Source organism: Alligator mississippiensis, chromosome 2, assembly GCF_030867095.1.
Source record: "Alligator mississippiensis isolate rAllMis1 chromosome 2, rAllMis1, whole genome shotgun sequence".
Lineage (NCBI taxonomy): Eukaryota > Metazoa > Chordata > Crocodylia > Alligatoridae > Alligator > Alligator mississippiensis.
In genome coordinates, this window is record NC_081825.1 from 253585971 (window position 1) to 253608017 (window position 22047).

At 41.8% G+C, this 22047-nt stretch overlaps 1 protein-coding gene across 5 annotated transcripts in view; it reads right to left on the reverse strand.

Moving 5' to 3' along the window:
- The window catches only part of HEATR5A (HEAT repeat containing 5A), a 131776-nt gene that overhangs the window by 95991 nt on the left and 13738 nt on the right, over nucleotides 1-22047 (reverse strand). For 4 of the 5 annotated variants that reach the window (XM_059723022.1, XM_019488779.2, XM_006263021.4 and 1 more), the window contains 6 exons: nucleotides 20660-20889; nucleotides 17804-18015; nucleotides 10358-10466; nucleotides 9655-9804; nucleotides 8989-9160; nucleotides 1226-1386 (listed from right to left, as the gene is read on the reverse strand). In XM_059723022.1, the coding sequence (XP_059579005.1) occupies nucleotides 1226-1386; nucleotides 8989-9160; nucleotides 9655-9804; nucleotides 10358-10466; nucleotides 17804-18015; nucleotides 20660-20785 (930 nt within the window). In that variant the 5' untranslated portion in view covers nucleotides 20786-20889. Of the gene's footprint in view, nucleotides 1-1225; nucleotides 1387-8988; nucleotides 9161-9340; nucleotides 9422-9654; nucleotides 9805-10357; nucleotides 10467-17803; nucleotides 18016-20659; nucleotides 20890-22047 lie in introns of those variants that run through there. The other variant, XM_059723024.1, reaches the window with a different exon arrangement.

Sequence of the window (22047 nt, forward strand, 5' to 3'; positions counted from 1 at the left end):
CCACCCTGCCAGGCAGGGTTTGCAGGGGAGGTGCAAAGCATCGTTGAATGGTGGTGGAATGTGAATTAACTTGAATCTGGAGGAGTTCTGGGACAGGAGTTCAATAAATTGATTTAACTTAAATCAGTTAAATCTGATATTACATCTATGCAGGTTTATCTTGAACTGGTTTCAGTCATTTTGAAAGCAGTTTATGTGCAATGAATTTCTGTTGTGGTACAGATTTGAACCAGCTTCCAATCACTGATATCGGCTTATGTGTAATTTCTGTCCCTAGCCCTTTTCTCAACTCAAATATTGTTTTCCTCTGAAAATGGGTATGAACATTGCATCTTATTCATAATTTCTGATCTTTGTGTGTATTCAGGATCATTATTGTCTGCTTTAACAGCAAAATTGAAATTCCAGCATATTAGACATGTACACCTAATGTTGCTAACAGGGAATGAGCTGGATTTCATATTTCATTGTCAATCACAAACAGCTTACACAGCAGTGATTCTCAACCAGGATGCCATGTGATCCTTTCAGGGGTGATACATTAGGTGCAAACTTGATTCACACAGCAAACTCAGAGTTTTCATATCCAGTGTCCAAACACAGAATCCAGTGTCAAAAACATTTTGATCTGTTGTGGTCTGAGTTGTTTTATTATTTTTGTGTAGTAAAACAAAATGAGTGAAAACTAAACTGGCATTTTCCAAGCGCTGCCTTGAGTCTACCGAGGTTGACAAGCACTGGTTTTCAGTAATCTATGTTTGGTGGTCCTTAACTTAGTACTCCCATTGCTTTCCAGAAGAGGCAATTGGAACATTCTTCCCAGCGCAGTCATTGGACTACTTATTCTCATTAACTGCTGTAAATAATATTGGAGGAATCTGTAAGACGACATCGTTTATAAGCCTCGTAGCCTTCGGAGATAAGGTCTGGATAATGAGTTGTTTTCATGGATACATGATTTCTCTTTCTGATTTCCAAAAATATAAAAAAGGCTACACTTACGATTCAGCTGTTATATAGAGATGCATTAGATGTGACACTTTAATGCATATTTGTTGTATACTATTAATCTTAGTATAATTTAACCCATAATCATGTTATGTTGCATTAAAATTTGTCTCAGACAAAGACAAAGTAAGAATTTATTAGAGCAGTTTGCAACACAAAAATGGTATGTTAAAAATACTAAGCAACATTATAGAGCAGTGCACAGTGTAATCCAAACCTGAGTAACTCCAACTCTAACATCCCTGCTGATTGAGCTTGTCCCTTTCAGAATATCACCGCTGGCTCGTAGAAATCCAGAACTCCCACGAAGAAAACCTGCTCCCAGTAGTTCCATGGCTTCTTCCAGAGAGAGTTTGCGAACATTTGGCCTGGCAGATGCTAAGCATAAATTATTAAAAATAAATACATTCACAAAAACTCTCTAAAGGCATTCACATTCTAGGGGGAAACACCCACAAGTTTACATTTCTCATGTAGCACAACTAAATCCAAATCTGTCTAAAGCAGAAGTGGCCAACTTGCAATAAGGAACACAGGCAGCCTCTGTGTGGGGCACATGGCAGATCAGAGAAGGAGTAGGGAGCACAGTGACAGACAGGACAGGGAGCAGAACGTAAAGCAGCAGGCTAGACAAAAAGCAAAAAGGAAGGAAGCAGAAACAGGAGCAGATCCATTGGGGAGCACAGTGCTGGGATCAGAAAGCAGACCAGCAGCTCAGGCAGGGGAAAAGGATTGGAGTGGTACTTGGGGAGAGGTTTAGGACTAATTTGTGACACAACTGCTGAAAAAGCTGGCCCTGCACTGGTCTAAACCATAATTTTATAACAAACGCCAAAAATTAAATATCTTCATATTGAGAGCTACTTTGATGAATGCAATCTAGAAATACATGGATAGACTGCCATCTTGAACTCACTCTTTAGGACCTACCGTACATTATTTTCAGGAAAATCAGCCAATAGCCCATTTACATAAGTGGCACTAGAAAATAATCTCGGGGGGGGGGGGGGCTGGGTGGCGTGGAGCACACCTCACTGACCTTGCCCCTCCCTCCCACAGGGCCATTCCAAGGCCAGCGCCCACTGGTGCTGTGCACATGGCAGCGGAGGAGCACGTGGCAGGGATGCTGGGCACAGTACAGTGTTAGCAGTGGTGCTGGAGCCCCTGTTGCCAGGCCAGTTTGATGAGATGGTGAGACTTATTAAATACCCTTCTTTTTTTTCTTTTTAAAGGCACAGAACTCCTAGGAGTGCTATTTCCAGCCTCTTACTTTATTATTGTCCAAGTCACTTTTTATTAAAGGTATACTTTGGTGCATGCATAAATAAACTAACTAGATGACTAACCAATGTAAAAGGCAAATCATTCACAATTTCCCTTACAACTTCCATTTCAAGAACTTTCACACACATTAAGCAAGATAAAATTATCCTCCTCTGGGTATTTTTGTAGTTAGAACAATGCAAAAGCTACTTTCTTCAAACTAAAAACTATTTTAAACTTGAATAAAACAGCTGACCTCCTTACTGTGAGTAAAAATCAATGAACTGTGGGATTTTATTTCAGGAACAGATACCATAAGAAATAGCATATATCCTGATCCCCTATCTTAGTATTTGCTAAGACACTGATTAATTCTTTTATATAATATGTATTGAAAAATGAAAACAGTTAACAGGTAAAGCAACAGCTAGCTAGATCTTGTTCAGAAACATTAAGACCTCTTACCTAACTTTATGAGGTATTACTTCAGCACCCAACACTATTATTTAAGTGCTGTTATATTGTTCATATGGGTTAGGAAAAAAGAGTTAAAAACCAATGCCCCCAGTGTCCAAACAGGTTTACTAGAAAAACACTGAATTTATGAGTTTTTTTGTCTTTTGAAGCTGGAAAATATGGCTTTAGTCCAATAATTTTCTCCCAAAAAAACCAAGAAGTCAAACAGCTTCTAAAAAGCTTGTTTTTCACACCCCCAAAAGGGAGTAGGTTAAGCTTAATTAAAATAATTTCATCTCATGACTTGCTCCGACTACACTTTTGCTCCAACTTATGGTGATGTTCTTCTCTAAAAATCAAACTGTAGAAAATTGAAAAAATATGTTCAGTTTGTATCTTGCTATATTCTAAACTTAAATTTTTGAATTCTTCTTTAAAATGACAAAAGTTGTTAAGTAGTCAAAAATACCTGGTGAATGAAAAGGCACAGAGAAAATTTGATGAAGACTAGATGATGATTGACATAACCCTTGAACTGGTGCAACTAAAGAGTGCTGGTGAACATAACTGGGTCAGACCATAGGTCCATCTTGCCCAGGATCTTGTGTCACACAGTGGCAGAGAGTGGATGCTGAAACAGAGAATGAACTGGATATGACCGCAGTTTTTTCTACTGTTCCTCTCCTGTCCCACTTGCAGCCTGCAGTGGCAATGATTTCCACATTTTAATTCCACAGTGGGCGTGTCTACACATTCATTAACGCACGGTAGTTACTGTACAGTTAGTTTAGTACTTGCGTAACGAAGTACTAACTAAATGCGCAGTAACTAGAGTTACTGCGAGTAGTGCCAGCGCATGGATTATTTCTACTGAGCAGTAGCTTAGTAACACTGCTTAGCTGCTTATTAGCAGGGATCCCAGTTTTCCATTTCCTACAAAAAAACAAGTGCAGATTTCCCCCCTACTGGAGTAAAATGCGGATTTTTCATTTTAGCAGAGAAACCCATGGATATTGAAGTTTTACAGCAAGCCCTCTGCAGGCTGGCAGAGTTCCAGCAGTCGGGCAGGGGGCACCATGTGCACGTATATGTACATGGCCCCAGGCAGCCTAGAGAGCAGCTCCCCCAGGTAAGGGAGGGAGGGAGAGTGCTAGGTAGGGCTGGGGCTGCTCCCCTGGGACCTATGCAGTAGGGCTGTGCGAGGCTTCAGACTGCTTCAGATCCGGAGAAGCTTCGGACGCTTTGGCATCCAAAGTGCTTCAGAAAAGCCTTGGAGACGCCTTGGAGATCCAGCCATACGGTATAATGGGGAATCAATGAAATATCTATAACTCGGTTGTTTTTTTGTCTGATTTGGATGACATTTGCAGGGGTGGCAGCACAGGGGTGGTAGCACTGTGGTGTAACACATACACGTGACATGAGTTTTGCTTTCAAGAATTTAGGGTGCAGTTCCGCCCAAACCCCTATCTCCTTGAAACTTGTCAGGCTCTATGGCCTCAGCAGGGGCTACTACCCCTGCAATTTTCACCCCCCCCCCCCCCCCCCCCCCGTGGTGTAATACATACATGTGGCATGAGTTTTGCTTTCAAGGGATTTGGGGTACAGTTCCCCCTGAACCCCTGCACCAATCTTCTTGCAACTTTGCAGGCTTCATGCTCTCAGCGGAGGCTACCACCCCGTCAAGTTTCATCCAAATCAGACAAAAAACAAACCAAATTATAGATAATTCATTGATTCCTCATTATAGCCTATGGCCAGATCTCCGAGGCAGCTGAAGCCACTTCGGCTGGATCAAAGTGGGAACCAGATCGAATAGCTGCCTACTCGCACAGGCCTACTACACAGCATGGCAGGTGCGACTTGGTGCTGCAGGGCAGTGTGGCCGTGCAGAAAAGCTGCTTGCCACTGCGAGCTCTGCACTGCTCTGGCAACACACCCTTGCACACATGGGGGCAGTGCAGCTGATGGCACAGGGTTGTGCCCCTCACTGCTGCCATGCATGCAGGAGATGAGTCAGAGGGCAGTGCGGAGCTCGCAGCTGCAAGCAGCTTTCCTGCATGGCTGCACTCTGCCCTGTAGCACCAGGTCACACCCGTGGGCTGCAGAAGTCACAGGGGAGAGCAGCAAGATGGGTGCCCAAGCCCACAGAACACTTCCGCCCCACCCCCACCCTGTGTATGTATCTGGGGGGCACGGGTCCCCCCTGTTCCCTAGAAGTGTGCTCAGCGGCAGGGAGCTGCCCACCCCCAACCCAAGCTCACAACAGACAGGTAGCAGGCAGCAGCAGGGAAGCTGGCTCCGTGCTCTGCTCCATTGCAGCAGCCACTGCCTTCTGTTGGCAGCAGGGGTTGCGGATCTAGGTTCCTGGCTCTGCAGCCATGCATTGTGCAAGAGAGAATAAATAAGTTCTTATTTAATTACTTTTCACCATTCAGTATTTTGTAAACCTTTATCATGTCTCCCTTGAAGCATCTCTTTTCTAGACTGAACAGGCCTAACCTCTCTACTCTCTCCTCACATGGAAGCCTCGTCATACCACTAATCTTCCTTGTTGCCCTTCTCTGTACCTTCTTTTCTTCTTCTATATCCTTTTGTGGGGACAAACACTGGGCACAGTATTTAAGCAGTAGACACATCATGGATTTATAAATGGGGATAACAATACTTTTTTCTTTTGTTTACAATTTCCTAACATTGTTTGCCTTTTTTTTTTGACAGCTGCTGAGAACTGAGCAGTTTTTAGCCAACAGTCCACAAAGGCTCCCAGATCTCTTTTCTGTGTGGTAACAGCTAGTCTAAAGCTCATCATAATACAGGTATAATCCAGGTTCCTTTTGCCCATGCACTTCACTTTACACTGCTCAGCATTTCATTTAGCTGTCCATTAACTCAATAGATCCTTATGCAGTTCCTCACAGTTTGCCTTAGTCTTTACCACTTTGAATAATATTGTGCCATCTGCAAATTTGGCCACCTTCCTGCTCACAAACCTTTCCCAGATTATTTAGAAATATGTTAAACAGCACTGGTCCCTACACAGATATCTGGGGGACTCCACCATTTACTTCTTTTCCTCCCAAAGACTGAGCCAACTCTGTTTTCTATCTTTCAGTTAATTTCTTATCCATGAGTGGACCTTTCCTGGAATCCCATGATAGCCTCTGATGGGGGACTTTGTCAAAGGCTTTTTGGATGCCCAGATATATGACAATTGGATCACCCTTGTTCCACCTGCTTATTGACATCCTCAAATAACTGTAGTAGGTTGGTAAGGCATGATTTCCCTTTGACAAAACTATGCTGAATCCTCTCCAGCAACTCCTGTACATCCATATACTGAACAATTTTTGTTATTAATTTTTGTTATTTCTACTAGTTATCCAGGAACAGAAGTTAGATTCACCAGCCTGTAGTTCTGTGGGTTCTTTCTAAAGTTTTTAAAATATGGAAGTCACACTGACAGTCCTCCAGTTCTCTTGTACCAACACTGTTCTTAGTGTTTACCTATAAATATTTTTTTTCTTTTAGATCTTCCTTTTGTAAAAGGCTTGGAAGAAGTTTGAGGTGGATTTGTTGGAATACATGGGTAATAAAGTTTAACTGTGGCAAAGCTCCTGTACTAAAATGTTACTTAAGTGGCTCAGTACTGTTTTGAAAATGATGCAGTTTGGGATACAGAACAAAAGGTAATGATTCTTCCTCCCAAGTTAGCTAGATGTTGATTCAGTGATCATTACATATGTCATACTTAACTGAAACAAATACATACTACCTAATATAAACTCATTCAGGTTCTGTTAATATCGGCTGTATTCAAAAGTCCTCTAACCCTTTAGTTAAATTTTAATTCTCTGTTACCATTTCATATTATTTAAGAGTTTGAGCAGCAGCACCACCAACAAAAGTGTATCATTCAGGAGTTTATTATTATTATTATTGTTAGTTTAGACCCGGGATGTCCATCCTTTTTGAATGTGGGGCCAGATTGTTAAGGTTTTTATCACCCAGTGGGCCAGCAGGAGCGGGTGCTTGCGTAGCCTGTCCAGTCCGGCCACGGCCTGGGGGCGCAGGGGTCAAGGGGCACTGCCTGACCCCACCGTGTCCTCCCTGCCACCTGGGCGGCCTCGAGGATGCGCCCACACCTGCGCGCCATGGCTCAGCAGCCAGGGGGACATGCAGGGACCCTAAAGGGGGGTGCGGACATGCAGGGACACCCCCTGCTCCCTCTCCCCCGGGGCAGCCTGAGCCCAACAGGCACGGCTCCCTCCCTTCCCGGGGCTCACCACCCCCAGCATGATGTCTGCGGGTGCGGGGGGATGCAGGGAGGAGGGTGCCAGCTTCCTGCACCAACAGCCACAGCTACAGCAGCAGCAGCATCTCCCGCAGGCCCAGCCGCAGCATCCCTCCATGCCAGCATCTGCGCCCCCTGTGTGGCCGGCAGGGACCAGCGCAGGACGGGGCTGGCATGCAAATGAGGAAGGGAGGGGCGGGGCTAGGAAGGGACATTGTGAAATTGGGGGGGGGGGGGGGGGGGGGGGGGGAAGCCACACTGTGTTGGCAACACTAAGCTGATGCAGTGCGTATGGGAACCTTGTCCCTTCCTCAGCCCTTCAGCAGCCATTAGGAAGCTGCTGAGGGGCTGGGGGAGGGACAAGAGGTAGGAACAAAAGTAAACACTGTTTACTTTCATTTCCCATCGCAGCACCTCAGACCTCAGAAAATGGCTTGGTGGGCCGCATGGCAGCCCACAGGCCATATGTTGAACAAGCCTGGTTTAGATAGACCAGTTTCACTCCTACACATTAACTTTACCGTCTAAAATAAGTCAAGGAAAATAAGTGCACATGTAACTGTTGTATAGCACATCTGACTGGTAAGCCTGAAAGACTGGGGAAATAATATGCCTATGAAACAATTTCCTTAGCTATTTATTCCCCAGAAAAAAAGAGCTTCTTCATATAAAAATATTAAGGCTCTCTGTGATTAACATTTAATATTGGTAACAACACTATCAGGACTCTGTGTGATTTCAGGTGACATAGTTAGTAGGAAAGCAATAAACCCAACAGTACAAGACTCTAGGTAACACTGGGAAACCTTTGGAAAAAAAAATGATCGGATGTCAATGGTGAAGAGCCTATTCTCCACAATTTGTATTGCTCAAGAAGGAAGAGAAGTTGAATGTGCTGTTGTTGACAGGTTACTGATATCAGTGTAACTTGTATATCATAGTAAATTAGTTTTGGAAGGGACTTGAGGAGGTCATCTAGTCTAAGCCCATGCTCAAATCAGGACCATCCCAAACTACATCATCTGATCCAAGGCTTTGGAAAGTTGAGTCTTAAAAACATTTAAGGATGGAGGGTGTTTATACACATGCTCCAGAAGTGTGGGGGGAGGGCAGCAGAGCCGCTCTAATTAAAGTGCCTGGAGTGTCTCATGAGCTTTAGATAAAACACTCCCGTTGCCATTTTTAAGCATGGAAATGCTGATACATGGTAATTACCATCCTCCAGCAGACTCACTTAAATCGAGTCTCTTCTGATGCGCTGTAATTACAGTGCATCAGAGCAGCCTCACTGCTCTTGTAGAGGCGCCCGGAAATTCTACAGCCTCTCTGGGTAACCTGCTCCAATGTTTTACTGCCCTCCTAGTGACAACATTTTTCCTAATATCTAGCCTAAGCTTACCCTGCTGCAGCTTGAGACCACTGCATCTTATTCTGTCATCTGCCACCACTGAGAACAGTTTAGCGCCATCCTCTTTGGAACCACCATTCAGGTAGTTGAAGGTTGGAATTAAATCCCTCCTCAGTCTTCTCATCTCCAGACTAAATAAGATCAATTCCTGAAGCCTCTCCTAACTGCTAGTAAGGCCAAATGATAGACATTTGAGTTGATAATTTATAAGACTGAGGCTACACTTCCACACCAATCTTTGATTTTTTATATTTACAGAGCCATATATCACCATTGTGGTCCTTATCTCCCCAGGGGTAGATATTCCTATAGAGTTAAAAAGCATTTCAGGTTAACTGTTTTGAAACTTGTTTTTGAATGCATAAATGGATAAATGCTAAAATCATAGGTCTACATAAGAAGTATGCTATAAAAAACAGTAACAGTAAATCCTGAATAGCTTGAATAAGCCTGGTGTCTGTCAATATTTATAAACCTTTATTTATGCCCTATATACAATTATCCAAACAAAAAACACACTTGATAACTTCTTACTGGAAAGCAAAAATATACACTTTACCTGTTGCCTGTTTAGATGTTACAGCTCTAGCCAGTATTGTGCCTAAAAGTTTTGAGACTGCTACTCGCACATCATAATTGGAACCTTCAAAGGATTTAAAGCATAGGGTTGCAACACTATCCAGGTCTGTGCTCCACATAAAAACTGCCTCATTCTGAAGTTCAAGAAGACACTAGGTGAAAAAAAAAAAAGGTTTGCTCTAGTCATTCTGATCATATGCAATACTATGTCAGTAGTTTACACAAATTTTATCTAGCAAAATTAGAGCTAGAAGTTATTATTTAATTTTGTATCTGAAGGATCGGAATGTTTGCTGTTGAGCAGATAACACAAGAAATCAAAACTTATTTACTTCTCTGTGTGAAGCCTGCTAGAGATGTACAGCTTCCAAATGTCATAGCATCTCTCATGATCCCATAACTTAAAATAATCAAAATGCAAAAGGCAAGGTTAATAAAATATTCCACAGGTTTTTTGCATACATTAATTTGTGCGGATGTTTTAGAATAGACATGCATTTTTTCAGTTAAAGATTAAGCACTTCAAAAGCTGACATATTCATTCATTTCAAAGGTGCAAAATTGATTTTTCCTTATTATCCATCTAAATAGATATAGTTGTATTTAGGAAGACTAATTACTAAAAACAGTTAATAGATCACTTTACCTTTGCAGCAGCGCAGCGGACTGCCATAGATCGATCCGTTAAGCATGAGCGGGCAGCCTTGTAAATATCTCTATGACATGCGATAGCAGCAGCTCCTAAACCATTCAATATATTTTCCAAACTAAGCATGATCTCATAACGACCTTGAGACTGATAAATGAAAAGGAAGAAAGGTCAACATTTTACAATACTCGGTGCCCCCTCAAAAGCAACTGATGAAAAATGTATTTGAACAAGTTTGTAATGTAAATTTGGTTTTGATTATTTGGTACTTTTCTATTGTTGGATATCTACTCATGCTACAGTGAATGAAAGCAGAGGATTTGCTCTATAACTCTGTAAACAAAATGAAAGGAATGCTCTAAGTGGTAGTGAAAACAATAGATATTTTAAGACTCAATAATTTACGAAGTAAGCTTTAGAATGAAGTGTACAACTGAGTACTAGACTATTCTATTTCATCAAGATCAATCATGAAGGACAACTAAAATTACTGCAATTCAACCACCTGTATTGATATTTTTACTGTTAAAATTCTCAACAATTCTTTTGGATATTCAGAGGATGTATCTGTAGAGTATAACTTACAAAAATCTCAGCATATATTTGTAGTACTCAACTCACCTTGTTTATTGTTCTTCAAGCTACTGAAAAAGTCACCTGTTACTTTCTTAACCATATGTTAAAACTAAGGGCTCCTTACCTCTGCATTCTTCATTGCCTTCAGCACATTTCCTATGGTGTCTGTAAAGCTGTTTCCCAAGATTCTACCCAACTTTTTGTATAAATAGCCCAAGCATACCACTGCAGCACTAAAACAAAGCAAATCCAAATATGTGAAGATGAATGCAACAACAGATGAAAAATTAAAGAACCAAAGCAATCACCTCATATATTCCAATTAAGAAAAAAAGTTACATGTGAAAGTTAAAAAAATTAAACAAACTGAACACCGAATGGTTGTTATAATTCAAGGCACATGACAGAAATTTTAAGTAAACTACCAAAACAAAAACAACAGCAGCAGCTTTGAAAAGCATGTATATACTTACACCTAAGTATTAAGTACCATTTTGACTTCAAGAAACAGAATATCCCAATAGTCAGTGACTGAAGAGCTAGAAGTGAATGAGCCTATGGACCCAAGCATGAATGCTACATCCCCCCAGAGGCTGGGGGGGCACAGTGAGCTCCTGCAGGCGGTGACTGCTGACCAATGGTCAGTGACCACACACAGATGCCGCTGGCAGCATCAGCAGCTTTGATCGTGGACTGCCCGCAGACACTGGCAGTGTTGGCGATGGGGGGGAGGGTGGCACCTTTTTCCAGGGGGTGTGCTGCCACTCTCAGGGGGTGCGCATGCACCCATGTGCACCCCCTATGCGTCACCAGTGGACCCAAGCCTACTTCCCTCTCCCCCTGTGAGTATTCCAAGGTTGTATCAGCCTAAAATGAACTAAGCAATAAGTGGGCTTTGTATATGCGTGCTTATAAAAACTCCAGTTAACAAAAGCAAAAATCATTAAATGCTTAGTATTAGGGTAGACCAAAGGCACTGAAAATAATCTTCAATAAAGTGTACGTTTATTCTTAAAATAAATTATAAACGCAATGGGATATTTAAACAGCTCTACATTTGAATGTTTTTGAAGAATACCAGCAAAAATAAAATATTTTATGTATTTATCATGCTATCCAACCAGTCCTATTTAATATTCAGCAATATACCATACTATACTCTCCAAGATACCAATGTTAAATTTACACTGTCAGGGTTAAAGATCTGGCCCATGGGATGGATCCAGCCTGTAGAGTCCTATCATCCCACCTGCAGTGCTGCCTGTGGATCTCTGACTGGCCCTGCACGCTGTATGCAGCGCGTGGAGCTTTCTGGCATGTGCTGCATGTAGCATAGGGTTCTGAAACCAGCACGTGCTGCGCACAGCATATGAGGTCAGTCCAAGACATGTGCTGGCATTGGTACACAGGACCAGTCTTTGGACCCAATACAGTCCCCAAATCCCATGCCCCTTATCTGTCTGCGGAGGTGGAGGAGTTCATTACTCCTGATTTACATAATACTCCATTTAAGCTGGGAAATAAAACATGGCAAAATAGGAGTTAAAATTCTCAACCAAAACAACTCATCTGAATTTGAATGAACAAACACATCTTTAGCAAAGACAAAACTATGGTAAGGGCAAAAAACAAAACCACTCATATCAAACAGATCCCATTTTGCTCCAAGATTACTTTTTCAGTATTGCTCTTAACCAATTCATTATAGAAGCTTTAAGAATGACCACTTAGATTTTATTTGTGCTCATGCTTTTTTCTGGATATACAATTATAAATGGTAATATTTTCTTGCTTATTTGACAGAAGAACTTTTTCTAATAAGCCATAAGTTTGGGAAGAAAATGTATGCCTTGAGAATTTTAATTTTAGGTCGGAGGATTCACAAAAATTCTTAAAAACTAGGTTTTTGAACCCTTATTTTATCACCATTTATATATAAGGGTTCCATGAAAGGGCCCTTCAGAATTACTAAGAACTTTTGGCTATTTACTGTGTACTAAATTATGGCACTTAGGATAATTCTTCACTGGAATATACAGTCTAATAAACGAAGTAGATATTTCTATGCATCACTGTGCTCCAAAAATTATCACAGAGCACAAGAACTTCCCCTGCCCTTCATCAAGGAAGTAATGACACTTAGAACTTTCCAAAGATGCCTGTAAATACAGAAAATGCAATGAATAAGGGGGCTCAGACAACAGGATACTTTCTAAGTATTGTCACCTTACTCTGTCTCTCCTTCAGCCTTTAGCATAACGACCCCTCAATTTCAAAGCGTTTTAGGAAGTTTCTTTCAAGCTTCTCCCCAAAACTTATATTTCAAGACCCTATGTACTTAACATTATAGTGCAACAGCACTAAGAGCACTTAGGACATTTAGTTGAAAAGTACAATATTGCCAAACATTTTTTGAGCATGAAGAACTTTAAAAGCCACACACCTCAGACAAATATTTTAAATATATTTTGCAGTTTGTAGTCAATGAACTAAAACTGAGCTAGATGACCTGATGGTCTTATCTGCTGTGGCAACAGCATCCTAATTTCACTGAAATTCAGTTGAAAGTAGACACTGAATGACCTTCAACTCCCTTGCAAATACTAGCCTCAGACTGCTTCTTCTCTCAAGTCAGTCATCCAGGCATACTTAAATAGGGAAAAATAATATTATATACTTAGAGACACTTATTTAATGAAGTCCCTACTGAATTAACATCTTACTAGAAGTAGCTTGTGCTATATGTGGATACAAAAGAGAGACAATACCACCACTTAATTAAGATACAGCCTTCTGAAAAAAAAACTTCCTTCTTTTTTCTATTTACTTGAAGCTAAAGGCTGCCTAAAGCTTTAAAACAAATCATCTTTAGGCTTAGATGCTCAGAAAGCCCAATCCCTATGTAGCTTAAAAGCCCAATAGCAGTCACAATATATGGGAATATACCAATTGCCTGGTAACTATGGACCCTGAGGAACAAAGAAGCTCTATTTAACCATATAACCAGTAAAGCTGAACATCAGACAAACACAGTTGAGAAGATTCTGCAGTAATGGGAAATACTTCTCTTTACTCTCTTGCCAAAATCTGTTTTAGGCTACGGTTTCCCCTCCAGTTGTCAATGACATCCCTAATATCTGAGGCGATGTATGAAGTCAGCTGCTGTTCCACTTCATCACAGGAGAAAATTATTTTTGTTTGCAGCTAAAAGATACCTCCTGGTGTATAATCAAATGAGAAGACCTTTAATTTGAGCACTGCCACAAACAATACCAAAATGACATCTATCCCAATATCCTGTCTCTAAGAACATCCAGTTCCAAGTGCTTCAGAGGAAGGTGCAAAATACTTACAAAATAAACGTTTATAACAACAACAGACACTTAATATTACTTATGCTTGAAATCAGGATCGGAAAGAACCTCCTGGATCTTCAAATCCAGGTGACAGCAGGTACTACTAATCCTTTTCATAAATTGATTATCCTATCTTAAATGTACTTAGGTTTCTACTTTTACTATTCTGTTTGAAAGGCTGTTCGAAAACATTGTTGCTAGTGGTTTGGACACCTTCTTCTAATTTCCAACCAAAATTTATTCAAGATCAATATATTTGTTCTTGTCCTAACATTGTTGCTAACTTAATTATTTTTTCTCTTGAGTGATCATCCCCTCTGTATTTATAGATGGCAATCACATCCTCTCTAAGCCTTTCTTTTCCTAGGCCAAAGAAACCACTCTTCTAGTCTCCTTTCATGTAAAAGGCTCTCCATTTCCTGAGTAGAGTAGTCCTTCTCTGTACCTGTGCCAGTTTAAATGAATCATGGATGGCCGGAACAGTACTCCAGATGTGGTATTACATTTCTATTTCCATATCAGTACTGGAAACACCATAACTCAAGGTGTCAAACATACGGCCCACAAACTGGAACCATTCTGTCTGGCCTGCCGATAGCCCACTGGGATACTGGAAGTTGGAAGGCATGACCTGCCACAGAATGCAGGGTCCCCGGATCTCAAAGGACATGGCTGAGGCCCAAGGCGAATGCAACACCCATGCCTTAAAACTTAGGAGTTGGCAATTTATGGCCAATGGGCCAGATCCCACATGCAATGAGATTAGATCCAGCCTGCAATCTGATCTGTTTTTATCAGGGGTGCATTGTAACCCTGTTGCAGCCTAGCCATGAGATCTAGCCCAGATTCTGAATTTTACTAATTGGCAGCTAATCCCCCAGCTGCTGGCTGCTGCAGAGGCCTCTCTTCCAATTCCAAGCAGAGAGCTGCTCTCTGACCTCCCAATACAGCTTCTGGCCACTGACTTAGCCACTTTGAAAGACATGTTGAGAGACGATTTAGAGGAGGCTGAGCGGTGGGAGGAGGGCAAGAGACCAGCCCTATTACACAGAACAGGAATAACTCAGGTGTAGCAGGGGATCAGCAGCCCGCAGCACTAGCTGCATTGCAAGGAGTGGCCTGCAGTGAGTAAAAAGTTGCCTTAACTGATACATTCCGGGATCACGTGAACAATCTTCATGGCTGCCTGGAATTGTCAATTCAGTTGTATACCCAGGCTATTCACCCAGGTCTAGCCATTCACTTATTTCCAATGGATGAGCTCCTCCTTAAAATATTCTATTTTTTACTGGTGGCCCAATGCACGACTTTGTCCTTGGTATTTTAAACCATTCTACCTTAGTCTCTACTCTATCATCTCTGCAATTGAATCACAGAATCATAGATTTCATAGACATTAGGGCTGGAAGGGACCTCGGAAGATCATCGAGTCCAGACCCAAGCCCAAAGGGCAGGAAGTCAGCTGGGGTCATAGGATCCCAGCAAGATAAGCATCCAGTTTGCTCTTGAAGGTGTTCAATGTAGGCACTTGAACCACCTCCGGTGGCAGGCTGTTCCAGACCTTGGGGCTCGGACAGTAAAGAAATTCTTCCTTATGTCCAGCCTGAAACGGTCTTGTAGTAGTTCATGACCATTCGACCTAGTCCTCATCCCTTGGGGCGCTCTGTTGAACAAACGTTCCCCCAGATACTGGTGGTCACCCCTGATAAACTTATAGGTGGCCATCAGATCACCCCTGAGCCTGGCTAGATCGTGCCAGCTAAAGCTTTATCTAGTTGGGTTTTGAAAACCTCCAAGGATGGAGTTTCCACAACCTCTCCGGGTAACCTGTTCCAGTGTTTTACTACTCAAATAGTGAGAAAATTCTTCCTAACATCTAACCTAAACTTCCCTTGCTGCAACTTGAGACCATTGCTTCTTGTTCCGTCATCTGTCACCACTGAGAACAGTCTACCTCCATCCTCATTCGAGCCCCCCTTCAGGTAGTTGAAGGCTGATATGAAATCCCTCTACAGTCTTCTCTTCTCTAGACTAAATAAGTCCAGTTTCCTCAGTCTTTCCTCATCAGGCATGTCCCCCTACCCCCTCACCATTTTTGTTGCCCTCCACTGGACTCTCTCCAATGCGTCCACATCCTTTCTGTAGTGGGGGACCCAAAACTGAACACAGTACTCCAGATGTGGCCTCACCAACGCTGAATAGAGGGGAATAATCACTTCCCTTGACCTGCTAGCAACACTCCTATGAATGCAGCCCAGTATGCCATTAGCTTTCTTTGCAACAAGGGCACACTATTGGCTCATATTCAGCTTATTGTCTACTGTAACCCCCAGGTCCTTTTCTGCAGAGTTGCTGCCCAGCCAGTCAGCCCCCAGCCTATACTGGTGCAGGGGACTGTTCCGCCTTAAGTGCAGGACTTTGCACTTGTCCTTGTTGACGCTCATGAGATTTCTTTTGGCCCAATCCGCCAAATTGTCTAGGTCACTTTGTATCCTTGTCCTACCGTCCAGCTCATCCACTACTGCCCCCAGCTTGGTGTCATCTGCAAACTTGCTTAGGGTGCACTCTATGCCATCTTCCAGGTCGTTGATGAAGACATTGAACAAAACTGGCCCAAGGACCGACCCCTGGGGCAGACCACTTGATACCGGCTGCCAACTAGACATCAGGCCATTTATTATTACCCTCTGAGCCCGATGCTCAAGCCTGTTTTCTATCTACTTTACAGTCCATTCATCCAGCCCATACTTCCTAAGCTTGCCTGTGAGGAGGTTGTGGGAGACCATATCAAAAGCCTTGCTAAAACCAAGGTATACCACATCCACCAGTCTCCCTGCATCCACAATAACAACCCTACTTTATCCTTTCTTTGTTCTTTGTTTATTTAAAAAGCTGAAGAACATTTTGGTATTTTTTCTGATTTCTTTTACAAGGTTTGAGTCAGCTTGACTTTTAGCAATTCTCACATTATCCCTACACTTCCTGACACCTAAGCTTTCTTTGCTGATTTGCCCTTCTATGTCTTGTAAGTTTATTCCTATTACCCAAGCCAGGTAGATCTGAAGCCCCTTCTTAAAACATTTTTCCTTTTGCTAGGGCACAGATATCTGACAGTTTTAGCATCTTTGATTTAAAGACATTACAGGCCTTCTCCACATTCATGCCCTTAATCCTGTTAATTCAGCTGGCCTTGACAGTTAAACTAGTAGTTCAATTCAGAGATGAACCTTAAGTCACAGACCTTGCTTATCTTTCCATGCAATTAAAGCTCAGATCAACTCTTGATAACTTAATTCAAGATTAATCAGGGCGACTGCCCCAGGCCCCACATATTAGGGATGTCATTAGGGGGGCCCCCAAGGAGCTGGGCAGAGTGGCACGACGACTCTGCGCTGCCACCAGCTTTATGTCTGGCCGCTTGGCACTCCCCTACCAAATCTGCTGCCAGCTTCCTCGCATCTGGGGGCGGGGCCCTGCACAGGCTGATTTGTCCCGGGCCCTGCACCCTGCTCAGGTCGCCTCTGGTTGCTGCACCCTAGGGTGCCTTGAAATCCTTTCAAGGGTGCCATACAATGTTATCACTGTTAGATGTGCAAATATGATTCACCAGATAAACCCAAAGATTTCAAATAAAGAATTGATAAGGTTAAGAACAGTTTGACCTGTTGTGGTCCAAGTTCTTTGCACCAAAGAATTTTTCTATTAATTTTGCTGTAGTAAAAAAGAATGAAAACTAAAAGCTGAGATTTTCTGAGGGAAGCTGCAGTCTAATGAGGGGTGCTTCGAGTCTAAAAAGATTGAAAACCACTGATCCAGACAGTTCTGCCCAGCCTTCTGCTTCTAGGTTCTCCATCTTGGGACACTTAAAATTATGTAGCTACAGGCTGAGCCTTCCCAGTCCATTTCTATTGTGAAACAGTAGCCTGCTGTGTTTACAAGCTGTAGATGAACTTGCTAATCAAAAACTGGAAATAAAGCAAGAAATTATGTAGACATGGTATATCCAAAGTTAGAATATAACTAAGCTCATCGTTCCTTTCACTCATAATTTTCCATTAAACTCAAGAAGCAACAACAGATACAAAAATCTGCTTAGAGTTTACAGATTTGTTCATCTTTGTTCTTATTTTCAAGATGTGGTCTTTGGAGGTTTGCAAGATATGATATACAAAGTGTTACTACTATTTAGTGTATTTGGATTTTTTTTTACTTACAGTTTTGTGGGTAGATAACTTGGTGAATCATCTTTGCTCCGAATGAGTTCATTGCATTTGTCAATTGTCTGGTAAACAGAAAAAGTATCTCCAGTGCTATAAAGTAGAGCAAAATTCTTGGCAATGAGCCTTCTGGTAGGAGGCCCTGGTGAACTATTCAACAAAGATGTCAGCTGGTCAACCAGTTTCTTCTGTTTTTCCCGTATATCGGCCTGGAAGCAAAGTTAGCAACCAGTTAAACTTCAGTATAATTATATTTAGCTTAGTCCCTGCTACAACTACTTTATTATTCTCAAATAAAGAGTCAGAAATCATGGTAGAGGTGATATTTTTTATTAGGCCAACTAGATTTTTGAAAAAAAATTCTCTCTTTAGTTGCAAGCTTTTAGGCACAAGCACCCTTCTTCAGGCTTAGGAGAAAAGATTGTAAAGTTCTAGCAGGTAGATATGAAAGTTCATATTTCAGAGAAGAGTTAAAGATGTAGTAAATTCTCCTCTCTGGCACAGTTCATTTTAGGCAGGTTAGACTCAGAGAAAAGTTGAAATAGACTGCTTACCTCAAAGTTGTTTGCTAGCAAGCAGGATGTAGTTTCCTTCTGGTTTTGATGTTTCATATTTCACAGAAGAGTAAAAAGATGAAAAACATGGGTGACTGGTGCCTCCTGAGTCTGGGGGAGTACCAGCAGCTGACGGGGGGGGGGGGGAAGGAAAACCATGACACAGCAACTGATCACTGATCCTGGAAGTGCTGCCCTTGGCACTCCCACTCCCTGGCCAGTGACAATCTCAGGGGGGGCACCAGCCAGCACTTCTCTTGGTGCCCACAATCCCCGGCCAGCAAGTGTCAATCTCAAGGGGGGGGGGGCATGGCCCCCCCTCTCCTTTGCATTACCTATGATGGAAGATATCAAATGTAAGCTGATTTTTTAAATGTAATCTTCATCATTTTACAAGGAGGAAGCAAGTTTTACTACCTGGAACCTTGCTCCTGCCTTTGTTCAAAGTAATTTGCATCACCACAGAGCCCAGAGATGCATCATCACACAAGAGCACTCCATCTTCTTACTTTTCTGTGAAATACGAAACATCATAACCAGAAGGAACTGTGACTACATCCTGCTTCCCACCAAACAACTTCAAGGTAAACAGACTATTCAAACTTTTCTCTCAGCCTAACCTGCATCAAATGAACTGTGCCAAACAGATTTTACCACACCTTTAACTCTCCTAGGAAACACAAACTTTTGTTTTCTACCTGGGAGAACTTTACAAACTTTTCTCCTATGCCTGAAGAAGGATGTTTGTGCCCAAAAAGCTTCCAAGTAACTAGATTTTTCCAAAAAAATATTATTTGGTCTAATAAAAGGTATCCCCTCTGCCACTAGTTCTGATTCCTTTTGCCTCTAGGCCAACATGGCTACAACCTGGATACCTCAAATAAAGAGTCAAATTTTCACACAGCCTTTCCAATGGAAAATAATTCTGAAAAATCTAAGGCAGCTAAGAGTTTTACATCTGTGATTACAGCTAAAAAATCTTTATATTTTCTAGAACACACTTCTCTTTTGTCAATGTTATGAATATTTTCCCATGGCAGGGCTCAGTGATGTTATCTGGGGGGACAGAGGGGCTGGAACAACCCAGTCCAGGCCTAAAATGGGCAGCCACTAGGACTTTGCTGCCTCTGCTGCTTTTCCTTGCCACCTGGCTATGGGGTGACATGAGCAGAGCTCCCCTGCTGGAGCCCTGAATGCAACACAGCACAGGGAGGACTCCCCTCCACCAAAGCCCTGGGAACCTGACTGCAGCGTAGCACAAAAAGAGCTTCTTCCCTGTTGAAGTCCTGGGCACCCAACTATGGCATGGCACCAGAAGAACTCCTTCTGTTGAAGCACCCAACTGCAGCATGGCGTGAGTAGATTCCCACCCCTTGACCAAATGATACTAAAGCCATCACTCCAGGTATCAGATCCAAAGGCTCCACAAGCTGGAGGTTGCTGATTCCTGTCCCTGGGCATCAGAAATACTACAGATTTCTGACATAAGATTATTTTCTTATTTGTTGTGTGCCAATCACCATTTTGGCGCACAGACAGACAGACAGACAGTACTGCACTGCACTTGAACAGAAACATAGCAATTTAGGAAGAAAGCCAGAGAAACACATTAGCACACATTAGGAGTTATGAAAAACTTGAGAATGTAATGAATTTTTTTTCTTACTAATACGACACTATGAAAGTTTAAGATCTCATTATTTTTAATTTTCCTTGTAAAAAAAGTGATTAAACTGCCAAACAGTTTAAAAAGTTTCATAAAGCTAAATTACTAATATCTGAATATACTATTAATGTGGAACAATATACACCATGCAACTCTGGTGCCAAACACAGCACTTGGACCTGTACAAACTGTTCAAGTACCCAGTAGATCTGATGAGGGATCCTTAAACTTTGCCTTGTCTCAAGCACAGCAAATAAGCTATCCATCACGTGATCACACCCTACCCTAGTATGTGGAGACAACAGTGCAACAAGTAACCAGTTAGTGAGAACTGGCTTTCCCATCATTCAGTAGGGAACGTGGGGAAACAAAGGGAAAGAAGCACCGGTTACAAGATAAAATCATTTTGTGATTATTTCTCCAACTCCTTTTATTAAGGAGTTCTCCAGCTCAGGTTCGAACACTGCTGATCAAGAGCCTAGAGTTGTAGTGGTAATTTTGCAAAAGATTAAATAGGAAGAAAGCAGTATTATCATTGAGTTCTTTTGTCTGCTTTTAAAGAAGACTATGGAAAAGCAAAAGATATGGGAAAACACTTTAAAGTGTTATTTCTTTTAAAGGCATTATACTTACTCTGTCAGTCACTGGTAGGAGTTTCTCCAAAAACTGTAACCACTCAAAAACAAACTCAGCTTTCTGAAATTCACCAAGCTGCTTATACACTTCTTCATTAAGTAGCAAGCTATGAGCCAGCTCCATTCCTTGTACTCTCTCTTCAACACCACAGATTAAGACATCCAGAGCCAAAACTCATCAGAGGTCTTCTCATTAATATATCATGACTGAATCAGGAGACTGAATACCTAAACAGAAGATGATAAATGTCATTAGAAAGCTAGGAATCACACCACATCAGAGGCATAACAATTAAGCTTTGTGCCTTGGACCAGCATCCACCTTCTTCACCCTGTGTCTCAGCCCCTGAACTTTTCTTCTGCAGCACCTAAACTGCCAGCTGCTGCCCCAGGCCTCCCTGCTCTGTGCCAAGGGCTGCTCTCTCACCCACTACTGCAGCTGCCTCCCCTCACCCTTGCCATTGACTCCCATCATCATTGACTGCTACAAGTGGTGAAGTCAGCAGAGAGAAGCAGTGGTAAATGTAAAAGGGCACAAGAGAGGTTGCTGCAGTGGTAAGCAACAGGGGCAGAGGAATGCACAGAGCAGAGGGACGTGCCAAGGCAAAGTACCTGGGGCACTCCTTCTAGGTCAGTGCCTGGAGCCAGTACCTCAGTTGACTATCTCTAATTACACTACTACACCACATTTCAACCTCAGCTCATTGTACCAAGTACTTGGAAATAAATATTAGCTAATGCATCTGAATGGACATATCCTTGCAAGTATTTTATTTGGGTGCACTTGGCAATACTTTAGCGCTTTTGGAAATGAGACACTGACTGCAATTATTTTACTTGAATCAGCATATTATAATACAGAATATGCCAGGTCAACTCTCTTATAAACTGTCAGCTCACCTCTATTTTACCCTGTTGCCAACCTGTAGTTCTACACTGAGCATTTGCTGAAAAGTAATGGTCTGCCCAACAAGAACAATGATTTGTGACCTAGAGTGAAATTTATTAACTGAACACAAAGCTGGGACAAGAAGTGATGTTAAATGTATATCAGTATTGGATAGTTTATTCATATATATAAATCACTTGTCTACTACCTTACTATGTTACTATCCCTAACATAAAATGGTGAATTTGAACTTATCCAAGGAAACCAGATAATTTTATTGTTAAACAAACTTCTCATCTAGACTTTTCTTTTAAAAAAACAGTTTGTTCTTTAGGAACTCATGAATCAATAGAAATGAATTCAATAAAAGTTTCAATTAGATCTGTTGTTGCACCGTTCCTCAAAAATGAGTTTTAGGGGTTCCTAAACTCCAAAAATAGAAATAAACAAAGATTTCTAAAACATTTTTTGTTTATTCCATTAGAATTCTTTATATC